The sequence below is a fragment of the Oncorhynchus mykiss genome, chromosome 22 (genome assembly GCF_057628025.1).
Source record: "Oncorhynchus mykiss isolate SJ-2025 chromosome 22, ASM5762802v1, whole genome shotgun sequence".
Taxonomy (NCBI): Eukaryota; Metazoa; Chordata; class Actinopteri; order Salmoniformes; family Salmonidae; genus Oncorhynchus; species Oncorhynchus mykiss.
In genome coordinates, this window is record NC_143043.1 from 29548923 (window position 1) to 29576742 (window position 27820).

Consider the following 27820-nt stretch of genomic DNA (forward strand, 5'->3'; position numbering starts at 1 on the left):
AGTATGTATACATTTTTGGATGTCCATCATTCATTTCGTATGATATGTTACGAATTACACTTAGCTAGGTGGCTAACCTCAGTTAGGTGGCTAACCTCAGTTAGGTGGAGTTAGGTGGCTAACCTCAGTTAGGTGGCTAACCTCAAACCTCAGCGAGGCTAGTAGTTACGGGTTAGGGTTAGAGGAAGGGTTAGCTAACATGCTAAGTAGTTGCAAAGTAGCTAAAAAGTAGTAAGTAGTTAAAGTTAAAATGCAGAAAAATTGAACATGCTACTTTTTGGGTTCCTAGATGTTTGCGTTCTCCCCATGTCATAGGCCACCATCCTCCCGACCTACTTAATTCCTTTAGTTTTTGGCGTAAGCAACCTCCTGCCTTATGTAACCATACCCAACTTAACATATTATACTCATTTGTGTGTCACAGCTGTACATTTACTATGCTAGGTATAGTCTGAGTCGAGGCAGGTCAGTCTAGTCCTTGGTGGAAAACGGCGAAACGGAAGACAGACACGGAGCAGGAATCAGGCGGAATTAGAGCATGTCCAGACATACAGCTGGGCTGAGGCCGCATTCCCACCGGACCGAACAATCTCCCACTCGCTTTTGAAAGAGTATCACACTGTTACAGTACATCCAGCAATCAGTGGTTTAAAATTGTGGTTAGAAGTTTCTAAGACACTTGAAGACAAAGTCTGCACACTGCCTGTCTTATCTCAAAGTAACAATGACACACTCAGTTCCATCTCCACCCTCTCAGGGATTCAAAAAAAAACTATTATGTAGCTGTTACTGCATGTATTGACTCACATTAGAGCCTAGCAACAGTGTCTTATCTACTCTGCATGTGTAGCCTTAAGCTCTCAAGATGACTCACTGTTTTAGAAACAGTAGCCACACAGACATACCACAGAGGAGCTGTGTGTTCTCTGGACCCAGGCCTTTACTGACTGTCTGACAGACTGAGCCTGGTGAAGTCATACCTCATGTCTGTCTGTCTTTTGAAAGGTGTTGAAGCCTGGCAAACCAACCGCTGTTTTAATTCTCCCTGCATAGTTTCGCTGTGATGATGTGACTTCCTGCCGCCCACGATCGGAGTTCTCTTCCCTTGGCGACTGGCCCGTGTCCTGGTTCTCATGGCCCAGAATTTAATGTTCAACTTCAAACCCCGTGTGAGCTTTAGAAATGGAGGGATATGGGAGAGAAAATAGAAAGGCAGGAGGTCAAGAGAGTAAGACAGTCAGAAACACCCACAGAAAAAAGGGCTCCAAAAAACACTGCTTTTCCACTCCTCACCCACCTCCTCTAGATCCCTCTCTCTCACTCTTGGCAGCAGAAAATGTACTTTTAACAAAAATATATATGCAACAATTTAAAAGATTATACTGTTACAATTCATATAAGGAAATAAGTCAATTAAAATCAATTCATGAGGCCCTAATCTATGGATTTCATATGACTGGGAATACATATATGTCACAGATACCTTAAAAAATAGGTATGGGCGTGGATCCGAAAACCAGTCACTACCTCGTGTGACTAACATTTGCCTCATGCAGCACGGCACATCTCCTTCACATAGAGTTGATCAGGCTGTTGATTGTAGCCTGTGTAATGTTGTCCCACTCCTCTTCAATGGCTGTGCGAAGTTGCTGGTTATTGGTTATTGGCGGGAACTGGAACACACTGTCATACACGTCGATCCAGAGCATCCTTAACATGCTCAATCGGTGGCAAATCTGGTTACTATACAGGCCATGGCAGAACTGTGACATTTTCAGCTTCCAGGAATTGTGTACATATCCTTGCAACATGGGGCCATGCTGAAACACTAGGTGATGGCAGAGGACGAATGGCACGACAATGGGACTCAGGATCTCGTCACGGTATTGCATTCAAATTGCCGTTGATAAAATGCCATTGTGTTTGGTGTCCGTAGCTTACGCCTGTCCATACCATAAACCCTACTGCCACCATGGTGCACTGTGTTCACAGCGTTGACATCAGCAAACTGCTCGCCCGCATAATGCCATACACCCATGGTCTGCGGTTGTAAGGCCGGTTGGGCGTACTGCTAAATAATCTAAAAGGACGTTGGAAGCGGCTTATAGTAGAGAAATTAAAATTTAATTTATCTAGCAACAGCTCTGGTGGACATTCCCGCAGTCAGCATTCCAATTGCACGCGCCATCAAAACTTGAGATATCTGTGGCGTTGTGTGATGATAAAAGCTTTTGGTGTGTATGGATAATTTCAGGGATCTTTTATTTCAGCTCATGAAACATGGGACCAACGCTTTACATGTTGCGTTTATATTTTTGTTCAGTGTTCAATGGGTGAGGGCAGACTACATGGCCCCGTGAAAGAACAGTAGCTTCATCTAGTGGCAGATAGAAGGAACACATGAAGCCATCACTACTGACAAGCTGCTGCTGTCTCATCAATCCCCTTCATATATTTTTCTAATCATAATTTGTTTAACCCCACTTGCCTGTAGGCACAGATCTAGGATCAGCTTACCTTACTTAAACCCTAAACTCAACCATGATTCTGAAAAACATAGATCAGCATCTATTCGGTTAACTTAATTCGAATCTGTTCAACCTGCTTTGTGTGTTCTGTAGGGTGAGCGGGGGTTTCCTGGTCTCCAAGGCAACATGGGGTTCCCGGGCATGCAGGGCAACGAGGGGCCCGCCGGGCCGATGGGCCCTAAGGTGAGTGTCAGCTCCAGACCACATCCCTTCAGAGTTTCCCCAACCCACCAGGAGACCTTACTTGGGACAGTATAATGTGATTTACTATGCTTATATTACATGCATGTATAACACATACGCATTCATCATTTTATTTACAAAAAAAATGTGTTATGTCACTTCCATGTTGTCTTAATGTCACATCCATGTCACTTGTCTCTTCCCAGGGAGAATATGGCGAGTCTGGAACTCCTGGAATGAAAGGAACACGTGTAAGTACAATAACGCTATCAGAGCAGACCTCTCCTAGTCTAGAAACCAGTTTTTACTTTCTTACAGCATATTGGCTTTTGTCTGGACTACCTTGAACAGCTTATAACTTCATATTACTGGATTTATGTGATTCTGCCTTCTTATTGGAATGCAATGGCTCAAATATAAAGACTGTGTTGTGATGTCTTGCAGGGATCTAATGGTTTGTCAGGCTTCCCAGGAAATCCAGGGCTACCGGTACGTTCTGTTAATTCCTGTAAACCATAACTTCACATGCAAGTAGTTTTGACTGTTTAGGCCATGTGTCCTACCTCACAAATGTCTTACCTGTCCTTGTGTGTACTGCCTCTCCCCCACAGGGTATCCCCGGACAAGACGGCCCCCCTGGATCGTCAGGTATCCCAGGGTGCAACGGAACAAAGGTGAGTCATTTGTTTGGTATCAACTCTCTGCTGTTACACACCTGTGTAGAAACTGACTTAATAATTCCTGTTATTTATGCACTTCTACCTAACCATGCTGTCTCAACCCTGTCTTCAGTGTGAACTGATGTCTCTTGTCTGTGTTCCAGGGAGATCGAGGGACAGATGGACAGCCTGGGTTCCCTGGTCTACAGGGTCCTCCTGTAAGCGCTCTGCCCCATCAACATTACCAACATGGTCACACAGTGTTTACTTCAACGCTGCCACAGACTTCACCTTAGACCAGTATTTCATACTAGACCTAAATCAATTAACGAAACAAAAGGCACTAGACTGAAAGATGTTATAACAAGCTCTTAATAAAATGTGTTTATCATTCAATCGGGCGAGATCTACAACTCTATCTCTCTCCTCAGGGTATCCCTGGGCTAATGGGAATGAAAGTAAGTTAAAACCGAGGACTTTTACATCCTAAATAAAGTATGTACATTTCAGTGTTGAAAGGTATGGAAGCATCATAAGACATCTACTAAAACATTGTTGATGGGCCCTGTGTGTAGTGTATCAGTCTCTAACCTGTCTCTGTCTGTCTCTCTCAGGGAGACCCAGGTGGTGTTTTAGGAATCATCCCACTGAAAGGAGATAAAGGATTCCCTGGAACACCTGGTTTACCGGTACGTACAGTGCCTTCAGAAAGTTTTCAGACCCCTTGACCTTTTCCACATTTTGTTAAGTTACAGCCTTAATCTAAAATTTATTAGATTGTTTTTCCCCTTATCAATCTACACACAATAGCCCATAATGACAAAGCAAAAACAGGATTTTATACATTTATAAAAAATCTAAAACTGAAATATCACATTTACATAAGTATTCAGACCCTTTACTCAGTACTTTGTTGAAGCACCTTTGCAATCAATTACAGCATCAAGTCTTATTGAGTATGACTCTACAAGCTTGGCACACCTGTATTTGGGGAGTTTCTCCCATTTTCCTCTGCAGATCCTCTCAAGCTCTGTCAGGTTGGATGGGGAGTGTTGCTGAACAGCTATTTTCAGGTCTCTCCAGAGATGTTTGATCATGTTCAAGTCCGGGCTCTGGCTGGGCCACTCAAGGACATTCAGAGACTTGTCCCGAAGCCAATCCTGGGTTGTCTTGGATGTGTGCTTAGGCTCATTGTACTGTTGGAAGGCGAACCTTCGCTCCAGTCTGATGTCCTGAGCGCTCTGGAGCAGGTTTTCATCAAGGATCTCTCTCTACTTTTCTCTGTTCATCTTTGCCTTGATCCTGAATCGTCTCCCAGTCCCTCCCACTGAAAAATATCCCCACAGCATGATGCTGCCACCACCGCACTTCACCGTAGGGATGGTGCCAGGATTCCTCTAGAAGTGACGTTTGGCATTCAGGACAAAGAGTTCAATCTTTGTTTCATCAGACCAGAGAATCTTGTTTCTCATTGTCTGAGAGTCTTTAGGTGCCTTTTGACAAACTCCAAGCTGGCTGTCATTTGCCTTTTATTGAGGAGTGTCTTCCGTCTGGCCACTCTACCATAAAGGACTGACTGGTGGAGTGCTGCAGAGATGGTTGTCCTCCTGGAAGTTTCTCCCATCTCCACAGAGGAACTCTGGAGCTCTGTCAGACTGACCATCGGGTTCTTGGTCACCTCTCTGACCAAGTGCCTTCTCCCTCGATTGCTCAGTTTAGCTGGGAGGCGGGCTCTAGGAAGAGTCCTGGTGGTTCCTAACTTGTGTTCTTGGGGACCTTCAGTAATGCAGAAATGTTTTGGTACGCAAGTTGCAGAAACATTGCAAGGATGATCAATGGAAACAGGATGCACCTGAGCTCAGATTCAAGTCTCATAGCAATGGGTCTGAATACTTATGTAAATAAGGTATTTCTGTCTTTTATAATTAATAAATGTGCAAACATTTCTAAAAACCTGTTTTCGCTTTGTCATAATGGGGTATTGTGTGTAGATTGCTGAGGATTTGTATTTATTTAGTTTATTTTAGAATAATGCTGTAACGTAACAAAATGTGGAATAAGTCAAGGGGTCTGAGTACTTCCCGAAGGCACTGTATGTGTGTGCGTGCTTGTGATTGTTTGTGTGCGCGCGTGCCTGACAACAACTTGTTTATACAGAATATTCATCCTTTCTTTCCTACAGGGACCTAATGGCCCCTCAGGACCCGAAGGCCCCCCAGGAAACCAGGGATCAGACGGACCCAGAGTGAGCGACCACTCTAACACTGGGCCAACACAGGATCACTTAGACTTGATACCCAATTCTATGATACCTTATTCTCACTACTTTTGTGAAGAATGTTAACATTCAGGATCATATTGTCTTTAGAACACAGACTATATTCCTCTTTCCCTTTAGGGTTTCCCTGGCATACCTGGCCCCCCAGGAGAAAAGGTAGGCTTGTTGTCAATTATCTTCTAATAATAGGCCAAAGTTTCCACCTATTGTACTCTATATTGTCGTTCATCCAATCAGATTGCTCTCATTTGTGATGTTCAATAAGTTGCCTCAGTAATGATGTTGGCCTTCTCTCCAGGGTGACCGGCTGTCATTCCAGAGTGAGAAGGGAGACAAGGTGAAACACGCACACGTTCATGTTCACAACAACTTTATAAAGAGTTAATAAGCAATTATTTAGCCATAATAAATCAGTTGTAAACAGTTCTAAAATCCTTCCTTCACCATTGAGGGACAGATTTGGTCCCTTTCTGCCTTTACCTCCTCTTCTTCCAGGACAAAGCCCTCTGCCTTTCCACTCTATATAGTTTTCTTTGTTCCCGTTTCTGATCCGTACCCTTGGTATTTCCCTCTCCTGATAGGGTGCACAAGGGCTCCGTGGTCCCCCTGGCCCCCCTGGACTCCCGTCACAGGAAGCGGGAGGAAATACCGTTACTCATTTCCTCCCTGGACCACCGGTACCCAGCTCTTTATAATCAATTATAATAATGGACGATGACAACTTACTTTGACCTAAGCCCTTGAATCCTTCATGGAGCATAGGCCACTGACGAATGTCCTCCATCTCATTCTGTTAACACATCTATGGGTATCAATGGATGGGTGGATGGATGGATGGATGGATGAATGGTTTGATGAATGGATGAAGGGAAAGTAGGTCTGCCTCCTTACTAAAGGTGTTTGTATCTGTCCTTCAGGGACAGAGAGGCGAGACAGGAGACAGAGGAGACAAAGTGAGTGTTTTAGTATTTTTCAACTTGTTCTTACATGAAATGACATTACAGTACATGAAGTAAATATTTTGATGGCCACTATGAGTAACATTGATGTAATTTCCATTTTTGTCTGCAGGGTTCTTGCATTCCCCATCTAAACGGGGTCAAGGGTGAACAAGGCCCACCAGGACCAAGGGTGAGTGAAGATGATCACATTTCAATATTTTATTGAAGAAAAACAACATTATTTGCTTTCATGGAAGAACTGAGTTTCTGTGTCTTGGATTTCAGGGAAAACCTGGCAAAGATGGCGACAATGGATTTAAGGTATATAGTCATACACGTATACACCTAGTCTCTCACTCCACCCTCTTGTATTTCTCTCTCTCTGTGTCACTGTCCTTCACTCGCTCTCTCTTGGGGTTTTGTCTCAGTAGTTCAGTTGTTTGATGTCTTTGTCCTGATCATTGTGATGTGCCTGTTGTCATACAGGGAGAGAGAGGCTTTCCTGGCGGCCCTGGATACCATGGAACACCGGTAACTACGCAACCATTTATACTGTACCTGTCAAAACATGTACACACCTGTCATATGCTTATTATAAATGATCTCTGATTTACCTTTCAGTTCTGAGGCTAATAAAATTGACATCTCTCTGTGTTCTAGGGTGAAAAGGGAGAGAAAGGACCTCCAGCATATGTAAGTACTGTCTCTGCATACTGTATACCAGTGGTTCCCAAACATGTTTGGCCCACGACCCCATTTTGATATCTGAAAATGATCATGACCCCACCCATGTGAAAACAAATGATGTAATTAACAGCCCATGTTTACTTTTTTAATTATGGCTAAGGCAGTCAATTGTAAAACATTCTAACAGTATTTCTGATCTGAGGAACTGATTGTCTTCTTAACTCACCATCATATACTTTGAAGGTGGGGCTATGACAGTCAATTGCATATTAGTCTGACATCATTTATTTTATCTCACCATCACTAATGAGATGGGTGTGCATGTCGCATCTGAGCTTCTCAAGGTCAGGGGGCGTGGTCGCACCTCATCTCTCCTGTCACATCCAACCTGGATCGCTATTTGTTTTTAATGCAGACGAGAGCACTGAATCAGCGTACCATGAGTTTTAATGCATCGTATTCCCTTTGAGTCAGGAACCAAAACGTCTCCATAGTGACCCGTGAATCTATTGCCTGCAGCATTCGGTCACATGACAGCTAGATCAGCTGTTCCATTTTACTTACCGGCATGTCAACTGAGCCAGGATCACCGTCAAACGGATTTAGCTGATTCTGTCACTCATCTGTACAATTTTGTTGTATTTCCCCTGCATGCTTGCATTCAGTTCGTTCAGTATCCCAAATACTGTATGTCGTTGCATAGGCAAAGATACACATTTTATTGTCATTACACAGAAAGACAACAAAGTCCATTTTTTCACATCCATTGCGAATGACTACAGTTCCTCTCTCAATTTGAAAAATCTTTCCAACACTCTCCCTCGATAACCATCAAGACTCAATATGAAATATAACATTGTCATTCTCTGATCCCATATCTCCATATAGTGGGTGTATCATACAATGCATCCATATGGTAGAGGGAGACCCATTCATTTTTTTTATTTAACCTTTATTGGCCTTCAAGGTAGGCCAGTTGAGAACATAACTAGAGTGAAGAGGCCTGCCTGCCGTCCCGTGATAGATGGAGCCCCATCTTTGCAAAAGCTCACCACTCTATCCCATGAAATCATTTTTTCGTCACTATAGCACTCTGCGTCTCGGCCCACACAGCTAACGTCCATTTGGAGAGCATATGGTGGGGAGTTTGAGTCATTCAGTCAGTTTCGTCTTGATTGCTAGCTTGATTGCTAGCATCAATTTTTAGTTTCATAGTGTTATCTTACAAATGTATTGATGTGAGTTTCTGTTCCTCTATCTATCAAAATATCTTCAATAGTGTGTGGTTTCATAGCATTGCAGGCTTAGCCATTCACTGTGGTAATGATTCAAGGGCAATGGTCAAGTGCTGCACTTTCCCACAATATAAGGGTGCTGTCTCATTGAATTTTTACTTTTAGATTTGAACAATTTTCATTTTTATATCAGGCAACCCCTAGTTTAGGAACCTCTGCTCTGTTCGCTTTCTCTGTAGAGGTGCTGAGACCATTAAGCACGTTTATCTAACTTTGGTATATTTAGGTGCAATTCCCTTTTTCTACCACCAGATGTCACCATACAATCTTTGAAAGTGAAATGAGACCAACAGAGTGCTGAGCATCAGCGTTATTCTTAAATAGTGTAGTAATATATGAGTCTGGTATGCAGGGTGATGGACATTTTGTATTTGTATACATTTTTGTTTTCTGTGATTTTAAGGTTGATAGTGCTCCTGGCTCTCCCGGCCCCCCTGGTCTCCCGGGCTTACAAGGAGAAAGAGGTACCGTGCACCCCACCACCACCCTTTTATAAAACTACACTGTTTATGTTATCACACCAGCATCCATAGAAGAATGCACACTAAGGTTCTATGTAGGCCTTATGTACCACCAACTGTCAATTTTTCCTCTGTCTGAAAGGTTTCCCTGGTCTTCAAGGAGACCTTGGTCCACCAGGTAAGAGAACAAAAACACACCCATCAAGTGATCAGTGCATTCTTTGAAACTTGGTCATATTTGACATCCTCTCTGTCATGTAGTGTGTTAGTTGACATCCTCAAACCTCACTGTGTGCCTCCTCTGTGGTGTATCTTAGGCAGTCTTATTGAAGGACCTCCCGGAGAGAAGGGCCAACCAGGAGAGATTGGTCAGAAGGGAGACAGGGGTGCAGATGGGGACTCTCTCACAGGAAAGCCTGGACAAGATGGATCCGTCGGACCCCCTGGTCCTCCTGGACCTCCTGGTAGGTACACTTTACACATGCATAGTGTGACCTTTGTCATTCTGGAGTCATGTAGCTGATTTATACATATAGCGCCGGAGTCTTTTAAGTGCCTGAGTGTTACCTGAGATGTCTCTCACTTTTACCACCTCTCTCTGTATGTGTGTGTGTGTGTGTGTGTTGTGCTTTCTGTATAGGTGATGAGCCATGTGATCCAGCCCTTGAGAAGGGACCACCCGGACCCCCCGGCCCACCAGGACTACAGGGGGAGTTGGGACAGAAAGGTAAGGAGAGGAGATGGTGAGACTTGGTCATTTCATATAGTGCAGTTGAGAAGTTGACTTTGTTAGCGAGTGATCTCATCCCACGCCGTCACCTACCTGTTATTTCTATACTGTAAACTTGTATTGCGTTGTACCTTCAGGTGATCAGGGAGACACGTGTGTGCAGTGTGAAGCCTTCGGGCCCCCTGGACTCCCTGGTCCACAGGGGCCTAAAGGACTGCAAGGTGAGGTGACCCACACTATTGAATGAATCATAAATTGAGATTACATGTACAGCATTGAAACCGTTTGGTGCCATTGATTTCAACAAGTGATTGGCGCTAAGATTGAGTTCCACATCTTCAGCCTGTATCTCAGGTTAAGATCCTGACCCAAGGGCCTATATTAATCCGCCTCCACACTCTTTCCTATGAGATGGTGTTGATGTGTTTGATTGAGAGGTGTGGTTCGTCTCCTGTAGGATATCCTGGAGCAGCAGGCACTAAAGGAGACACGGGCCTGCCTGGACCTACTGGGCCTGATGGAAGCCCCGTGAGTTATCTTCATCACATTACTCATTCCTCTAATAGAACATGATGACGACCATTACGGTGGAAATGTTGCGTCACTATAGCTCCATGAAGATCAAGATCCTTATTTGTGTGTAACAAGTAGTCAGAGGACGTTCACATTTCAAGTTGTATTAGTCGTATGTACAGGATACACCGTCCAACGAAATGCTGACTTCCAGGTACCTTCTCGACAATGCAACAGCAATTAGAAATAATAAAAGACAAGAATATGAACATAAAGTAAATGGCTGAGTAGAATAGACTAAATTTTTTTAGCATAAGTATAATACAGGAAGGCACAATTTATAGTGCAGTATTGACACGTCATTGCTATGTATGTTTGTCTAGTAGTTTTCTAATAAAATAGATTGTTGATTTGATCCTGCTGTCTCCTCTCCTCAGGGTAATTACGGTACTCCTGGGTTGATCGGGGCTCCAGGAGCCCATGGTGAGCCTGGCGATATCTACGTGGCTCCAGGGCTGAAGGGTGACAAAGGAGGGTCTGGCTTCGTGGGCACACGAGGACTGCCAGGTGTGGATGGACTGCCAGGGAAAGCTGGACTACCAGGCGTGCCCGGACCCAAAGGAGAACCTGTAAGTGTGTGCACACATGCGTGCGTGTGTTTCAGCCATCACTTTAAAGCTTGCAGCATCTCATGCAGTGATGTAGTCACTCATCCCTCTCTATCTCTGATCTCTGCCTACAGGCCCAAGATGGCATCAAGGGGGACCGTGGTCCAGATGGGGAACCTGGGATCACTGGACCCCCAGGAGAGAGGGGTCCTCCTGGTGTACCAGGGTTTGGCCGGCAGGGGGAGCCTGGAGAGAAGGGTACATCTGGCCAAGGAGGCCGACCTGGAATCCCTGGACAACCAGGTGGGTGTGCAGCTGCAGATGAAGCTATAGATGCATACATACATACATACATACATACATACATACATGTATAAGGAGCCTATGACCATGTGTATCTACTCTCTCCCTACGTGTCAGGAGTGAAAGGTGAACCAGGAAAAGGTGTGAGTTCACCTGGACCCCAGGGCACCCCTGGACCTCGAGGAGAATCTGGCATACGTGGACTACAAGGTGAGGAGCAGCTTTGTGTTTATATGTATTGGTATAGCTTGTGGTAGGCTATGGTCCTGCATGGCCCTGCACAGCTCATCATGAACATCTTCTCCATCCCTACCCAGGTGACCGAGGACCTCATGGAGACCCAGGAATTCCAGGATTCCCAGGACAGAAAGGTGACACAGGTGCACCTGGCATTGGATTCTCAGGACCACCTGGACCTAAAGGATATTCTGGAGCTCCAGGAGCCACTGGGTTGCCAGGAGAGCCTGGAAAACCTGGACAGGATGGTTTCTCTGGAATATCAGGCACACCTGGTCCAAAGGTGGGTGTTTTATATGTGTCTTTGCTTCACTTCCTGTTGTTTCAAACTCCACAACCAACCAATCTTCTACTGTCCTCTCTAGGGTGAGCCAGGTAGGGGTCTACCTGGACCTAAAGGTGCTCAGGGTCCTGCCGGAGTGACAGGTTTCCCTGGAGAGAAAGGCAACCTTGGTCTACCTGGAATTCCCGGACAAGAGGGACACACAGGACCACCTGGAGCTCAGGGCATCAAAGGTGACCACGGACCCCCTGGTCAGCATGGTGGCACTGGACCCCCTGGACCCCCTGGAGCAGGAGAACCTGGTGCCCCTGGACCCATGGGACCCCCTGGAGAGTCTGGCCTCTTCGGTCATGATGGTGTGAAGGGTGATAAGGGTTTGCCTGGCTCTCCTGGTCTGGACATGCCCGGCCCTCAGGGAGAGAAGGGAGACTCAGGATTACCTGGACTTTCTGGTTCTAAGGGGTTTCCAGGACGACCAGGCCCCGCCGGCAGAGATGGATTCCCTGGGGGGGCAGGTGAGACTGACATGCCTCAGAACAGTGTAGGAGGTCTGATGTAACTGAAGGACATTGACACTTGTTGACTGGACAAGTCTGTATTGATTGCTGTTGAATTGAAAGAGCATTTGGTGAAATTGAGAAGCTTTGACCTTCAATACTTTGTAAGCTCTGACCTTCAATACTCAGATCTTTTTCCATTTGATTATCATTTATTTGTTGATGTGTGTGTTTCCCAGGCCCCAAGGGAGAGATGGGAGTCATGGGAACACCTGGAACACCAGGATATCAGGGTCCTTCTGGGAACCCTGGAAGTCCAGGACTGAGAGGTGAGACAGTAGAACTACAGCATTTGCACTTCTAGAATACCAATCAGTGTGTTTTACACCACTATACTATTACATCTCTCACAACTAATTTCTTTCTCTCAGGTGACCCTGGTATCTCTGGGCCAAGAGGGGAGTTCGGTGAGAATGGACCCAAAGGAGAGAGGGGAGAGCCAGGTCTCCAGGGCCCTGCTGGCAACATGACTGACGTTGACATGGAGCACATGAAGGGCGAGAAAGGAGACCTCGGGGATCCAGGTATAGAACATGAACATGGCCCATCCTACTGCGCTGTATGTCTGTGTCAGATGATTAGTTCAAATGGTATTTTCAAACCGTCACTGTGAATAGTTTAGTTGTGCTAAATCCCACTTTTTCTCATTAGGTGACCCTGGATACACGGGAGAGAAGGGTTATCCAGGACAGCCTGGAGTACCTGGTATGCCAGGAAAGGATGGAGAGCCCGGTACACCTGGTCAGCCAGGTAAGTCACCTGCGTAGGCTTCGCACCACCCCTCGGTTTATCGGGAATGGTCCAAAATTGTATACTACCTAGTCTGAAAGTATGTATTTGTCTTGCACAATATACAGTATACACTGCCTTCTGAAATAATTCATGACTCTTGATTTATTCCACATTTTGTTGTTACAGCCCGAATTTAAAATGTATTTTTAAAAAAAATGTCTTACCCATCTACACACAATATCCCATAATGACAAAGTGAAAACATGTTTTTTTTTTTTTTACATTTTAGCAAATCTATTAAAAATGAAATACAGAAATATCTCATGTACATAAGTTTTCACACCCCTTTGCTATGACAAAATTGAGCTCAGGTGCATCAAATTTCCTTTGATCATCCTTGAGATGTCGCTACAACTTGGAGTCCACCTGGGGTGAATTAAAATGTTTGGACAGGATTTAGAAAGAAACACACCTGTCTATATAAGGTCCCACAGTTGACAGTGCATGTCAGAGCAGAAACTATACCAAGTCCAATAAACTGTCAGTATAGCGGCAAGATAGATGTGTGATTTAGTGTTAGTGTTTAACATTTCCAAGAGCACAGTGGTGTCCATGGGAAAAATATGGAACCACCCAGACTCTGCCTAGAGCAGTCTCTACTAGAGGTCGACCGATTATGATTTTTCAACGCCGATACCGATACCGGACCAAAAAAGCCGATACCGATTAATCGGACGATTTTTATTTATTTGTAATAATGACAATTACAACAATACTGAATGAACACTTATTTTAACTTAATATAATATAAAATCAATTTAGCCTCAAATAAATAATTAAACATGTTCAATTTGGTTTAAATAATGCAAAAACAAAGTGTTGGAGAAGTAAAAGTGCAATATTTTTTTTTTTTTTATTTTTTTTTATTTATTTTACCTTTATTTAACCAGGCAAGTCAGTTAAGAACACATTCTTATTTTCAATGACGGCCTGGGAACAGTGGGTTAACTGCCTGTTCATTTGCCATGTAAGAAAGCTCATGTTTAAGTTCCTTGCTCAGAACATGAGAACATATGAAAGCTGGTGGTTCCTTTTAACATGAGTCTTCAATATTCCCAGGTAAGAAGTTTTAGGTTGTAGTTATTATAGGAATTATAGGACTATTTCCCTCTATACCATTTGTATTTCATTAACCTTTGACTATTGGATGTTCTTATAGGCACTTTAGTATTGCCAGTGTAACAGTATAGCTTCCGTCCCTCTCCTCGATCCTCCCTGGGCTCGAACCAGCAACACAACGACAACAGCCACCATCGAAGCAGCGTTACCCATGCAGAGCAAGGGAAACAACCACTCCAAGGCTCAGAGCGAGCGAGTGACGTTTGAAATGCTATTAGCGCGCGCTAACTAGCTAGCCATTTCACATCGATTACACCAGCCTCATCTCGGGAGTTGATAAGCTTGAAGTCATAAAAGGCGCAATGCTTGACGGACAACGAAGAGCTGCTGGCAAAACGCACGAAAGTGCTGTTTGAATGAATGTTTACGCGCCTGCTTCTGCCTACCACCGCTCAGTCAGATACTTAGATAATTGTATGCTCAGTCAGATTATACGCAATGTATGACATGCTAGATAATATCTAGTAATATCATCAACCATGTATAGTTAACTAGTGATTATGATTGATTTTTAAAATTTTTATAAGATAAGTTTAATGCTAGCTAGCAACTTCCCTTGGATTACTGCATTCGCGTAACAGGCAGTCAGTCTCCTTGTGGAGTGCAACGAGAGGCAGGTGGTTATTGTGTTGGACTAGTTAATTGTAAGGTTATAAGATTGGATCCTCCGACCTGACAAGATGAAAATCTGTCGTTCTGCCCCTGAACGAGGCAGTTAACCCACTGTTCCTAGGCCGTCATTGAAAATAAGAATGTGTTCTTAACTGACTTGCCTAGTTAGATAAAGATTAAATAAAGCTGTAAACCACAAAAACAAAATATCGTCAAAATCGGTGTCCAAAAAAACCGATTTGCGATTGTTATAACTTGAAATTGGCCCTAATTAATCGGCCATTCCTATTAATCGGTCGACCTCTAGTCTCTACAGCACTTTATGGGAGAGTGGTCAGATGGAAGCCACTCCTGAGAAAAAAGGCATGACAGCGTGCCTGGAGTTTACAAAAAGGCATGTGAAAGACTCCGAGTCAAAAGATAATGTGGTCTGATGAGACCCAAATTGAAATCTTTGGTCTGAATGCAAAGCATTATATCTGGAGATAACCAGGCACAACTCATCACCGGTCTAACACACGCACGAGGAGGCTAAAACAGACTTTCCTCCGTCGCGACATCCCTCTAAGGCCCTTCTGCTAGCTTGCTAGCCCCGGCCTGCTAGCCAAGGCCTGCTAGCCAAGGCCTGCTAGCCCCGGCCAGCTAGCCCCGGCCTGCTAGCCGTCTGAATCGCCGTGTCTCCAGCCAGCTCAGCCACTCTGAACCACTATGATCACTCGGCTACGCATGCCTCTCCCTAATGTCAATATGCCTTGTCCATTGCTGTCCTGGTTAGTGATTGTCTTATTTCACTGTAGAGCCTCTAGCCCTGCTCAATATGCCTTAACCAACTATTTAGTTCCACCTCCCACATATGCGGTGACATCACCTTGTTTAAATGTCTCTAGAGACAATATTTCTCTCATCATTACTCAATGCCTAGGTTTACCTCCAATGTACTCTCTTCCTACCATATATTTGTCTGTACATTATGCCTTGAATCTATTCTATTGCGCCCAGAAACCTGATCCATTTACTCTCTGTTCCAAATGTAATAGACGACCAGTTCGTATAGTCTTTAGCCGTACCCTTATCCTACTCCTCCTCTGTTCCTCTGGTGATGTAGAGGTTAACCCAGGCCCTGCAGTGCCTAGCTCCACTCCTATTCCCCAGATGATTTAATTTGTTGACTTCTGTAACTTTAAAAGCCTTGGTTTCATGCATGTTAACATTAGAAGCCTCCTCCTTAAATTTGTTTTATTCACTGCTTTAGCACACTGCCAACCCGGATGTCCTAGCCGTGTCTGAATCCTGGCTTAGGAAGACCACCAAATCCCCAGAAATGTTCATCCCTAACTATAACATTTTCTGACAAGATAGAACTGCCAAAGGGGGCGGTGTTGCAATCTACTGCAGAGATAGTAAGACAGAGCTCTGCAGGCTATCCAGGTCTGTGCCCAAACAATTTGAGCTTCTACTTAAAAAAATCCACCTTTCCAGAAACAAGTCTCTCACCGTTGCCGCTTGTTATAGACCACCCTCTGCCCCCAGCTGTGCCCTGGACACCATATGTGAATTGATTGCCCCCAATCTATCTTCAGAGCTCGTGCTGCTAGGTGACCTAAACTGGGACATGCTTAACATCCCGGCCATCCTACAATCTAAGCTAGATGCCCTCAATCTCACACAAATTGTCAAGGAAACCCACCAGGTACAACCCCCAAATCCGTAAACACAGGCACCCTCATAGATATCATCCTGACCAACTTGCCCTCCAAATACACCTCTGCTGTTTTCAATCAGGATCTCAGCAATCACTGCCTCATTGCCTGCATCCGTAATGGGTCTGCGGTCAAACAACCACCCCTCATCACTGTCAAACGCTCCCTAAAACACATCAGCGAGCAGGCCTTTTTTTTGCCTGGTTATTCTTTAAAAGTGCCTTCCTCACCATGGCATGTCCATTTAAAAAAAATAGAACCAGGAACAGCTATAGCCTTTGGTTCTCTCCAGACCTGACTGCCCTTGACAGGCACAAAAACATCCTGTGGCGTTCTGCATTAGCATCGAATAGCCCCTGTGATATGCAACTTTTCAAGGAAGTTAGGAACCAATATACACAGGCAGTTAGGAAAGCTAAGGCTAGCTTTTTCAAGCAGAAATGTGCACAAACTCAAAAAAGTTCTGGGACGCTGTAAAGTCCATGGAGAATAAGAGCACCTCCTCCCAGCTGCCCACTGCACTGAGGCTAGGAAACACTGTCACCACCGATAAATCCACTATAATTGAGAATTGCAATAAGCATTTTTCTACGGCTGGCCATGCTTTCCACCTGGCTACCCCAACCCCGGTCAACAGCCCTGCACCCCCCATAGCAACTCGTCCAAGCCTCCCCCATTTCTCCTTCACCCAAATCCAGATAGTTGATGTTCTGAAAGAGCTGCAAAATCTGGACCCCTACAAATCACCCGACCTATATCGATACTAGCCTGTCTTTCTAAGGTCTTCGAAAGCCAAGTTAACAAACAGATTACCGACCATTTCGAGTACCTTTTCCGCTATGCAACCTGGTTTCAGAGCTGGACATGGCCACGCTCAGCCACGCTCAAGGTCCTAAACGATATCAAAACCGCCATCGATAAGAGACATTACTGTGCAGCCGTATTCATCGACTTGGCCAAGACTTTCGACTCTGTCAATCACCACATTCTTATCGGCAGACTCAACAGCTTTTGTTTCTCAAATGATTGCCTCGCCTGGTTCACCAACTACTTCTCTGATAGAGTTCAGTGTGTCAAATCGGAGCGCCTGTTGTCCAGACCTCTGGCAGTCTCAATGGGGGTGCCACAGGGTTAAATTCTTGGGGCCGACTCTCTTCTCTGTATACATCAATGATGTCGCTCTTGCTGCTGGTGATTCTCTTATGCAGACGACACCATTCTGTATACCTCTGGCCCTTCTTTGGACACTATGTTACTAACCTAATGCATGCTCTTCAACCGATCACTGCCCGCCTGTCCAGCATCACTACTCTGGACGGCTCCGACTTAGAATATGTGGACAACTACAAATACCTAGGTGTCTGGTTAGACTGTAAACTCTCCTTCCAGACTCTCATTAAGCATCTCCAATCCCAAATAAAAATCTAGAATTGGCCTCTTATTTCGCAACAAAGCATCCTTCACTCATGCTGCCAAACATACCCTCGTTAAACTGACCATCCTACCGATCCTCGACTTCGGCGATGTCGTTTACAAAATAGCCTCCAACACTCTACTCAACAAATTGGATGCAGTCTTTCACAGTGCTATCCGTTTTGTCACCAAAGCCCCATATACTACCCACCACTGCGACCTGTACGCTCTCGTTGGCTGGCACTCGCATCATACTCGTCGCCAAACCCACTGGCTCCAGGTCATCTACAAGTCTCTGCTAGGTAAAGCCCCGCCTTATCTCAGCTCACTGGTCCCCATAGCAGCACCCACCCATAGCACGCGCTTCAGCAGGTATATCTTTCTGTCACCCCCAAAGTCAATTCTTCCTTTGGCCGCCTTTCCAAAAATCTCTGAAGCTGGAGACTCATATCTCCCTCACTAGCTTTAAGCACCAGCTGTCAGAGCAGCTCACAGATCACTGCACCTGTACATAGCCCATCTGTAAATAGCCCATTCAACTACCTCATCACCATACTGTATTTATTTATTTATCTCGCTCCTTTGCATCTCAGTATCTCATCTTGCACTTTCATCTTCTGCACATCTACCATTCCAGTGTTTAATTGCTATATTGTAATTACTTCGCCACCATGGCCTATTTATTACCTTCCCTCATCCTACCTCATTTGCACACACTGTATAGACCTTTTCTACTGTATTATTGACTGTATGTTCGTTTATTCCATGTGTAACTCTGTGTTGTTGTATGTGTCGAACTGCTTTGCTTTATCTTGGCCATGTCGCAGTTGTAAATGAGAACTTGTTCTCAACTAGCCTACCTGGTTAAATAAAGGTGAAATAAAAATAAAAAACACCATCCCTATTGTGAAGCATGGTGGTGGCAGCATCATGCTATGGATATACTTTTCAGTGGCAGGGAATGGGAGACTGGTAAGGATAGAGGGAACAATGAATGGAGCCATATGCAGGTAAATAGTTGATGAGAACCTGCTTTGGTGTGCCAATAACCTTAGACTGGATAGATTTATGTTCGAACAGGACAATGACCCCAAGCATACAGCCAAAGCAATGCTGAAATGCCTTCAGAACAAGAATGTGAAAGTCCTTGAGAGACCCTGCCAAAGCCGATACTCAAATCCCATTGTAAATCTGAGGAAAGACTTGAAGTTCGCTGGGGAGGGGCGATGAACAGCAAACTTAATTAACAGAGCTTGAGATTCAGGAAGGAAGAATGGGAGAAAATCCCCAAAAATAGATACAGACATACCCAGACGACTCAAATCAGATACAGAAATACCCAAGACCATCAGAGTGCCTGGGTTCGCGCCCAGGCTCTGTCGTAACCGGCCGCGACCGGGAGGTCCGTGGGGCGACGCACAATTGGCCTAGCGTCGTCCGGGTTAGGGAGGGATTGGTCAGTAGGGATCTCCTTGTCTCATCGCGCACCAGCGACTCCTGTGGCGGGCCGGGCGCAGTGCGCGCCAGCCAATGTTGCCAGGTGCACGGTGTAGCCTCCGACACATTGGTGCGGCTGGCTTCCGGGTTGGATACGCGCTGTGTTAAGAAGCAGTACGGCTGGTTGGGTTGTGTGTCGGAGGACGCATGACATTCAGCCTTCGTCTTTCCCGAGCCCGTACGGGAGTTGTAGCAATGAGACAAGATAGTAGCTACTACAACAATTGGATTCCACGAAATTAGGGATAATTTTAATTAAAAAAATAAAAAAATAAAAAATACCTAAGACCACTCAAATCAGATACAGAAATACCCAAGACCACTCAAATCAGATACAGAAATACCCAAGACCACTCAAATCAGATACAGAAATACCCAAGACCACTCAAAGCTGTAATCGCCACCAGAGGTGGTTCTACAAAGTATTGGCGTGTGTCAATACTTATGTATTTAATTTAAAATAAATTTGCTAAAATTACTAGAAACATTCTCACTTTGTCATTATGGGGTACTGTGTGTAAATGGGTGAGGAAAAATAATCAATAATTTTTTACTTCTGGAATAAGTCAAGGGGTATGAATACTTTCTGAAGGCACTGTAGTTTGGGTATTGGGACACAGTCAATGTGGTGATACAATGAAATTATCTTTCAGACACTATGATTCTTGTTTCTCAGGTGATAAAGGGGAGACAGGTTTTCCCGGAGAGCCCGGCAGTATAGGATATCCTGGAAATAAAGGAGGCATTGGCGAAATGGGATATCCAGGTAAGAAAACAACACAATCCTTTCACTGAGAAGAACAGACATCATCCTTTAAATAGAACATCCACTCAGATCTGTTTGCTACGCCCACGAAAAAAGTGTCAATTGTGAAAGTGTCAAGTCTAAGGCTAAGATATGCTAACTGGCCTACTGGTCATGATGCGCTTCAGTTCTGGTTGAATTGGTTCTAACCGAGTTCTCCTGTATGGTTCCACAGGTTCTGTAGGTACGAAGGGTGATAAAGGCATTGTGGGCACACCGGGTCATCCAGGGTTCAGGGGTACAGAGGGGGTGAAGGGAGACAAGGGACAAACCGGTCTGCCAGGTGTTGGAGTACCAGGACCCTCTGGAGAGAAGGTAAGCTACTTACTACCACTTATTGTGTGTTTGTGTGTCTGCTACAGTACACATTTTTGTAATTAGATGCCACTAACGGTCTTTTTCTTTCAATAAATATTTATATGCTCTTCTTTTCTATTTGTTTTTCCCCTCCCTCTATCTCTCCATCCCTGTGTTTCTCTCACTCTCTTTCTCTCTCTCTTTCTCTCTCAGGGTCAGTTGGGTCTGCCTGGGTTCCCTGGTAACGCAGGAGAGAAGGGTCAGAAGGGAGGAATGGGAGTGCCCGGGATGCCAGGAACACCAGGAACCAAAGGAGACACTGGACACATTGGTTACCAAGGTGAGGCTCCATGTCCACAACTACTCCTGTTCGACCTGACTGATTGATTAGTTGGTTGATTTTATTTTGGGTTTAAAAGTAAGCATTATTTGGTACATAGAATTTTTGATAATCTCACAAACCCAGAGATGTGTCTTGTTGCTTGGCAACCTCTAAACCCAGGTGTGTGTTGTAATGTGCAGGTCAGCCGGGTCAGCCAGGAGAGAAAGGTATTGGTGGGCTTCCCGGGTCACCAGGAGAGCCAGGTCAAACAGGTCGACCAGGTAAGCACTCTAACAGATGGAACACAGTAACAATACATCAGGTTCCTTTCAGTACAATATGACAGCTAGTCAAGAAGCTTACCCCTGAATCATTTCCCAAGTGTACATACTGTAGCTACTATGCCCCAGCGGGTAGAGAGACACCCAGGTAACTGTATTGTTTCCTAGGTGAGCCTGGTCTGCAGGGTCCACCAGGTACAACCGGAGAGAAAGGAGCGTCAGGAGTGGACGGCATACCTGGATCATCAGGAGAGAGAGGAGACACAGGTGAGTTACCTCTCCTGACCTTGAAGATGATCGGGTGTGTTTATCATCTTCTAAACCGCTTGTAAACCACATGGTTTTATGATTTGTGCTATATTTCTATTAGAACCCCCACATTTGACTGTCTCCATATCAACTCATGTACTGTGGATCCAAACAGTTAATTGAGTGTGTTTCCAGTCATGGCCTAGAGTTTTAGCAACTCTGTTCTCTTTGTTTCTCCTACAGGTTTACCCGGCAGGGGCTTCTCAGGGACACCAGGGTCGTCTGGGGATAAAGGTGACAAAGGCTCTCCAGGTTTCCCAGGCTCTCCAGGTATCCCGGGTATCCCAGGGACCAGGGGAGACAAGGGTATTCCAGGCTTTGAGGGTTCCCATGGCCAGCCAGGAGAACGGGGTCTCCCAGGACCCGCCATGGCGGGGCCCAAAGGAGACCAAGGAGTGTCAGGAAAGCCTGGAGAACCAGGTACTGTATGCCACACACCTGAATCCTGCTGTAATGTACATTCGGATACATATGACCATCCTCTCATTATCCTCCTCTTCTCATCCCCATCTCAGGTACCAGTGGTGCTCCAGGTCCTGCTGGTGTTCCAGGCAGCGTGGGGGGGAAGGGAGACAAAGGGGACCAGGGTGAACCAGGAGTACATGGGGAGCAGGGTATCAAAGGAGATCAAGGATACCCTGGACTTTCTGTAGGTCACTTCCATGTCAGTCTAGTCTGTTTATCATGACACTTGACTAGTGTCCACCATCTGACTGGTATGTATATGTGTTACAGGGTCAAGCTGGCCTTCCAGGTGTTGATGGACTGAAGGGAGAGATGGGACTGCAGGGAGTGCCTGGTTTCCCAGGTGAGTGGTGCAGCTGATTTAGATGGTGTACACAGTGTGTGTATGAGTCAGTGGTTCTGTTGGTTTTGTGGCTAAATCTCCTCTCTTGCAGGGACAAAGGGTGAATTCGGAGTGGTTGGATTCAAAGGAGAGCTGGGGGACAGAGGATTCCCAGGAGACAAAGGTGAAAGGAAGAGAAACATAACCACCGTTAAACCGAATCACTTAGTGCGCTTGTTTCACTGAAAAGCTCTCCTGAGCTTATATAGCGTCGAACACCTATATTATTACTGTGCCAATGTTATGAGTATATGGATTCTAATATGTTTGATTACATGAAACGTCCTTCCCTTCCTCCTTTCAGGTAATGATGGTCCCCCTGGTCCTCCTGGCCCCCACATCTTCATCAAGGGAGACAGCGGCTTCCCTGGTAATCAGGGCCCTCAGGGGCCTGTGGGGCCCTCTGGTATCCCTGGGCTGAAAGGACAGCAAGGTGAGAGTCCGCACCTCTCTGATTCAGAGGGGTTGGGTTAAATGCGGGAGACACATATCATTTGCATGTATTTAGTCTGACTAGGTATCCCCTTTTTTCAAACCATCCTATCTACAATGAGCCAATCTATTATGACCAAACATCAGCTCTGATCACCCTGCAATATTGCACCCCTCTCATTCATTGTTCTCTTTCTCCCCCCCCCCTCTGTCTCCCAGGTGTGACAGGTATTCAGGGTATTAAAGGTGATGAGGGGAACCCAGGGTTTAATGGTCTCCCCGGCGCCAAGGGAGAACCAGGCTTGCTTGGTCCCTCAGGTGAGTCACACCCCCTTTGTCCAGTTAATAGCCACACTAAAAAGGTCACTACACTGCATGTAGAATAGAATGTCTGATCATTCTAGATGTACTATTTATATCTTGGGGTTATTTTCAGAAAACGTTCCATTTGACCTTTGTCTCTCCTACCTATAGGACCCAGAGGGTACCCTGGACCCCCAGGACCTGATGGTGTTCCGGGTCAGGTGGGTCCTCCTGGCCCCTCCTCCATGGAACATGGTTTCCTGGTAACCAGGCACAGCCAATCGGTGGAGGTTCCACATTGTCCTGAGGGAACGTCGGTGATCTATGATGGATATTCCCTACTCTACGTCCAGGGCAACGAGCGCTCCCACGGCCAGGACCTGGGTAAGCTAGAGAGGGAGGGGAGGTACTGTAGATGAGGCTACCTTGTGATTCAGATTAGCATCACACTAAACTACTTGTGTGTAGGTACGGCTGGTAGCTGTCTAAGGAAGTTCAGTCCCATGCCCTTCCTCTTCTGTAACATCAACAACGTCTGTAACTTTGCCTCCCGTAACGACTACTCCTATTGGCTCACCTCCCCTGAGCCCATGCCAATGAACATGGCCCCTATCACTGGCCAGAGCATCAAGCCCTTCATTAGCAGGTATGTGGGTTTCTTGTTTCTATATGTGGTGCATTTGGCCCTTGCAATGATGGCAGTATATGTTTGTGTACTCACCTGGGGTATGCGTGTGTGACTGTCTGTGTATTGACCTCAGTCTATGCCTCCAGGTGTTCAGTATGTGAGGCTCCTGCCATGGTGATAGCAGTGCACAGTCAGAACATCATGATCCCATCATGCCCCAATGGCTGGGACTCACTCTGGATTGGCTACTCCTTCGTCATGGTGAGAGAAATACAACTCGTATTGCAACGCCATACCTAGTGTACTTATCTGTACTTGCTTTGATGAACTTACCAATGTTTTTGTTTGCATATCCTTAACCCCCCCATGTCTCTCTCTCTGTGCAGCACACTAGTGCAGGTGCTGAGGGCTCTGGACAGGCACTGGCATCTCCTGGCTCCTGTCTAGAGGAGTTCCGTGGCGCTCCGTTCATCGAGTGTCACGGCCGTGGAACCTGCAACTACTACGCCAACTCCTACAGCTTCTGGCTGGCCACCATCGAGGACGAGGAGATGTTTACGTAAGTGTACTCCCTTCTCTCTTTTCCTCTCTCATCAGAGCTCTGACATGGTCTTGATTGAATGGAGGGATTGACTGATGTTGTCTGGTTCCAGGAAACCTGTGCCCACCACACAAAAGGCAGGAAATCTCCGGAGTAACATTAGCCGTTGCCAGGTGTGCATGAAGAGGACATAGGCTCTACCCCCTGACCTCTCTGTGACCCTTAACCACCCACCACAACCCCTGACCCCACCCAGTCCGACGGTCCGGGGCATGACTTCGTGTTATTGACCAAAGGATGGTGCTATTTCACTGCGTGTGTGAGAGGAACAGGCAGACACACTGTGAAACAGAACAACAAAAAAACACCCAGAAAGATTGATGAAAGAACAAAACACACTGTCAGAGGAGGCTGGTGGGAGTAGCTATAGGAGGACAGGCTCATTGGAATGGAATAATGGAATGGAGTAAAATATGTGTTTCATATATGTTTGATACCGTTCCATTTTAACCATTGCAATGAGTCACTCCTCGTATAGCTCCTCCTACCAGCCTTCTCTGACACACCAGAGACCAAACCATAAGATCAACTGGCCCTACGCTCCATCATGCAGAACACTTTACTAACATTTTCACAACGTTTCTCTAGCGAATGTCGCCCAGTTTACGACTGCACTGAGTACATCCCGCCCCCCTCCCCATTAGTAAACTGGCGTCCATTTTGAAAGGGGGTGTTTGTGTAAGTCAGGTGCTATTGAATCTAATCTACTTGCCTTATTCCAGTACATTATGTTTTGTATTTTCACTCAATGCCACTGACTTTCAGCTCTGAGTTAGTTATATATATTGTTATTGTTCCTCACTTTTACTTTTGTAATAACACAATACTAATGTAAGGATGGGAGTTACCACTGGTTACAGATGCTTGTCATGCTGAGACATCACTGTAAGTGAAGGGCTCTATTCAATCTGTCACGGAAGTTCATCGTTACAGCATGATTGAAAATTCAAAGCCAGTGTTCCCACATTAGCAGATACTGCATTCACAGTAAGCGCTGCATACGTCGGCTCAATCGGAAATGACCTTTACATTTATATCATGCAATCTGTAACGCTTCAGCGACGCAGATTGAATAGAGCCCTAGTGGTTGCTAGCATGCATGCATCGCGATGGTTCTGTTGTAAATATATGACTTTTCTTTTTCCTTCCTAAAATAACAGCCACCATAATCTCTTCAGGTATTTACGTTTTAATTTGTGTTATTTCAATTTGTATTTATTTGAGTAAATGTAAAGCTTGAGTGGATTTGAGTCGCCAAAGAACCATAATCAATGTCACTAAAGAAAGTACAGTATGGTATTCTGTTCCAACCTGACCTAGGCACTTATAGTTTTAATACTGGGTTTAATGTTACATGCTACAGTTAGCATACATCAGACCTGCCGCTATAGGCCAACACCTTCAGTGCCTTATCTGTCAGTATGCAGAACAGTAACATAGTGGTGGCAGCATCACTGATAGTGTGTTATTTCATTGGAGCGCATCACACACATCACATAAGGCTGCTGAGGGGAGGACCTCTCATAATAATTCATGTTAATGGAATGGTATCAAACACATGGAAAACATCTGTTCAATACCATTCCATTGATTACGTTCCAGCCATTACTACGAGCCTGTCCTCTTCAATGAAGGTGCCGCCCACATCACACACACTCGCGCATCCACACCCTGTCAGTACGAGGGGGAACATTGACACAGCTTGTCATCTGTAGTATGCAGAGGGTGTGTGTGTTGTCACAAGCCGAAAGAGTTTTCACACACGGACCTGTTGACAGAAGAAGTTCATGGCTTGTAGTTTGTGTGCAGAGCAATCCTTAAGACAGCGAGTCGTCAAACACTCGTCAGTTCACTTGGCCACTCAATCAACTCTGTGTGCATCAATAGTTCTGTGTGATGTACGTTTCCTGAATACGTCCTTCACATTATTTTGTGTGTTGAAGCTTATTAATCAAATGCTAGAACCCAAAGAAAGACATGTATACACACGCACACCTATGTGTACTCTTATTCTTACTCTGATATACTTGATCATGCCTCCTGCAATATTATTCCTGTGATAATTAGCTAGATATATTTAGATTTTCCATTTTGGTCAAAGACAGAGAAGGATATATTTATGACTAAGTGCTTTTACAGATTCCTGGGTATTTTGAATCTACTTTTCAAGCTCCCTTTTAAAATGTAAATTCCCTACTGCTCTGTTTGGCACTTGTCCCTAATCTACTACATCAATCCTACCCTGCTGCTCCCCCTTTTGTCTGAGGGTGAACGCAAAAACCCTAGAACCAAGACTCTCCTGTCCAAGCCCAGAATTAGTCGAGTACTAAAGAAATACTTTACACACTGAAGAAATAAAGTATCCAAACCTCACAAACTACTTGTAACCGGCAATCATTCATAGGTTTCCTCCAATCAAAGCATTCTGAAAGTAAAAGGCTCTTATCATTAGTAGACTGAACTCAAAATGTTTTTTTTTTAATGATTCTTCAGAAAATGCTCATTCATACATACAATTTTAGTAGCACTTGTTTAGGAATACGTTTGAGTTCAGTGGCAAATTTTGCTTGAGAGTTCTTGGTTGTAGTCCCTAGCTCATTATTAACCAACCGACCAAACGTTTTGCCAACTATTCTTCTCACCTCCCAGTCCCCATACTGTGTAAATCATACAATAAAATTATTTGTATAAAATATGGTGTGTAATCATAACCGTCTCCTATTGGTGGCAGCGGTGGGATACAGTCATTGTTGGGGAGCCCAACAGCCTAAATCAATCTCAATGTTTTCTGTCCATTGTGTTGTACATGTAAAAGCTCTGTGATATACTATAGTAGTAGTCTCGTCCACTACAGTTCAGTAGGAAGCCATATTCACTTCATTTCCACCCTGCCATTTTAGTCATTCAGCAGATGATATTACCCAGATTGAAGATGGTCGAGACTACAATGCAGCCGAGCCACCAATATCAAGTAGGCCCAACAATCAACTTGGATATTCACCTTGAGTGTGTTTCTCCCTGCTTCTAGTGGCAGAGTATGCACCACCACATCAGGGATGGCAGCCTCTACATCAGCACTTCTACTAGGCCCGAGGCCAACAAACCCACTCACCCCAGGCTGCTAAACATTAACGGATCAATGCACTCCGGGGAGAGAGGGAGCACAATAACCTCCCCTTCATCTCTCCGCCTCTTGTTTTTCATCCCTTACTGGAATCCTACCCCCTTGTTTCCTCTGCTGTCACTAGCAGCCCAATAAAAACATGTTGCACTTGACTAGGAAGTGTAAACAGAGACTGAGGTAACCCAGGTCGAGCAGAAAATATAGGCTCCTATTACGTCCTCATCCATAAGCAATGTCCAGTCCCTTAACTTAACCACTACCCATTGGATATAGCAGATCTGAAGGAACTTGATTGGCTACACCTAACCTTCCAGTAGACTAAGGGGAGCGTCCACCATATTGCTTACATTTATCCAGTTCGTTTCAGCTCTTCAAACATTGAAGGAGTAAGGGCAGATGCAAGGGGTTGTTTTTGTACTTGCCCTTCATGTCACCCCATCTGGTGACACATGGAAGTTCACTACTTAATATTTTT

The 27820-nt window shown here is 45.1% G+C and overlaps 1 protein-coding gene across 1 annotated transcript in view; it reads left to right on the forward strand.

Moving 5' to 3' along the window:
- LOC110501999 (uncharacterized) overlaps positions 1–26914 on the forward strand; it is a 60373-nt gene extending 33459 nt beyond the window's left edge. The window contains exons 3-48 of the mRNA XM_021579873.3: positions 2622–2711; positions 2918–2962; positions 3156–3200; positions 3323–3385; positions 3535–3588; positions 3802–3828; positions 3985–4059; positions 5553–5615; positions 5769–5804; positions 5947–5985; positions 6230–6325; positions 6566–6601; positions 6720–6779; positions 6875–6910; positions 7076–7120; positions 7250–7282; positions 8975–9035; positions 9175–9210; positions 9350–9496; positions 9673–9759; positions 9900–9983; positions 10220–10290; positions 10713–10904; positions 11018–11186; positions 11304–11396; positions 11504–11706; positions 11789–12221; positions 12443–12532; positions 12635–12787; positions 12915–13013; positions 20073–20162; positions 20377–20516; positions 20712–20838; positions 21021–21101; positions 21270–21368; positions 21594–21830; positions 21926–22059; positions 22146–22218; positions 22310–22381; positions 22562–22690; positions 22909–23007; positions 23164–23376; positions 23461–23638; positions 23767–23881; positions 24007–24179; positions 24274–26914. Of these exons, the coding sequence (XP_021435548.2) occupies positions 2622–2711; positions 2918–2962; positions 3156–3200; positions 3323–3385; positions 3535–3588; positions 3802–3828; positions 3985–4059; positions 5553–5615; positions 5769–5804; positions 5947–5985; positions 6230–6325; positions 6566–6601; positions 6720–6779; positions 6875–6910; positions 7076–7120; positions 7250–7282; positions 8975–9035; positions 9175–9210; positions 9350–9496; positions 9673–9759; positions 9900–9983; positions 10220–10290; positions 10713–10904; positions 11018–11186; positions 11304–11396; positions 11504–11706; positions 11789–12221; positions 12443–12532; positions 12635–12787; positions 12915–13013; positions 20073–20162; positions 20377–20516; positions 20712–20838; positions 21021–21101; positions 21270–21368; positions 21594–21830; positions 21926–22059; positions 22146–22218; positions 22310–22381; positions 22562–22690; positions 22909–23007; positions 23164–23376; positions 23461–23638; positions 23767–23881; positions 24007–24179; positions 24274–24355 (4803 nt within the window). The 3' untranslated portion in view covers positions 24356–26914. The remainder of the gene's footprint in view (positions 1–2621; positions 2712–2917; positions 2963–3155; positions 3201–3322; positions 3386–3534; positions 3589–3801; positions 3829–3984; positions 4060–5552; positions 5616–5768; positions 5805–5946; positions 5986–6229; positions 6326–6565; positions 6602–6719; positions 6780–6874; positions 6911–7075; positions 7121–7249; positions 7283–8974; positions 9036–9174; positions 9211–9349; positions 9497–9672; positions 9760–9899; positions 9984–10219; positions 10291–10712; positions 10905–11017; positions 11187–11303; positions 11397–11503; positions 11707–11788; positions 12222–12442; positions 12533–12634; positions 12788–12914; positions 13014–20072; positions 20163–20376; positions 20517–20711; positions 20839–21020; positions 21102–21269; positions 21369–21593; positions 21831–21925; positions 22060–22145; positions 22219–22309; positions 22382–22561; positions 22691–22908; positions 23008–23163; positions 23377–23460; positions 23639–23766; positions 23882–24006; positions 24180–24273) is intronic.
- Positions 26915–27820: the final 906 nt, after the last annotated feature.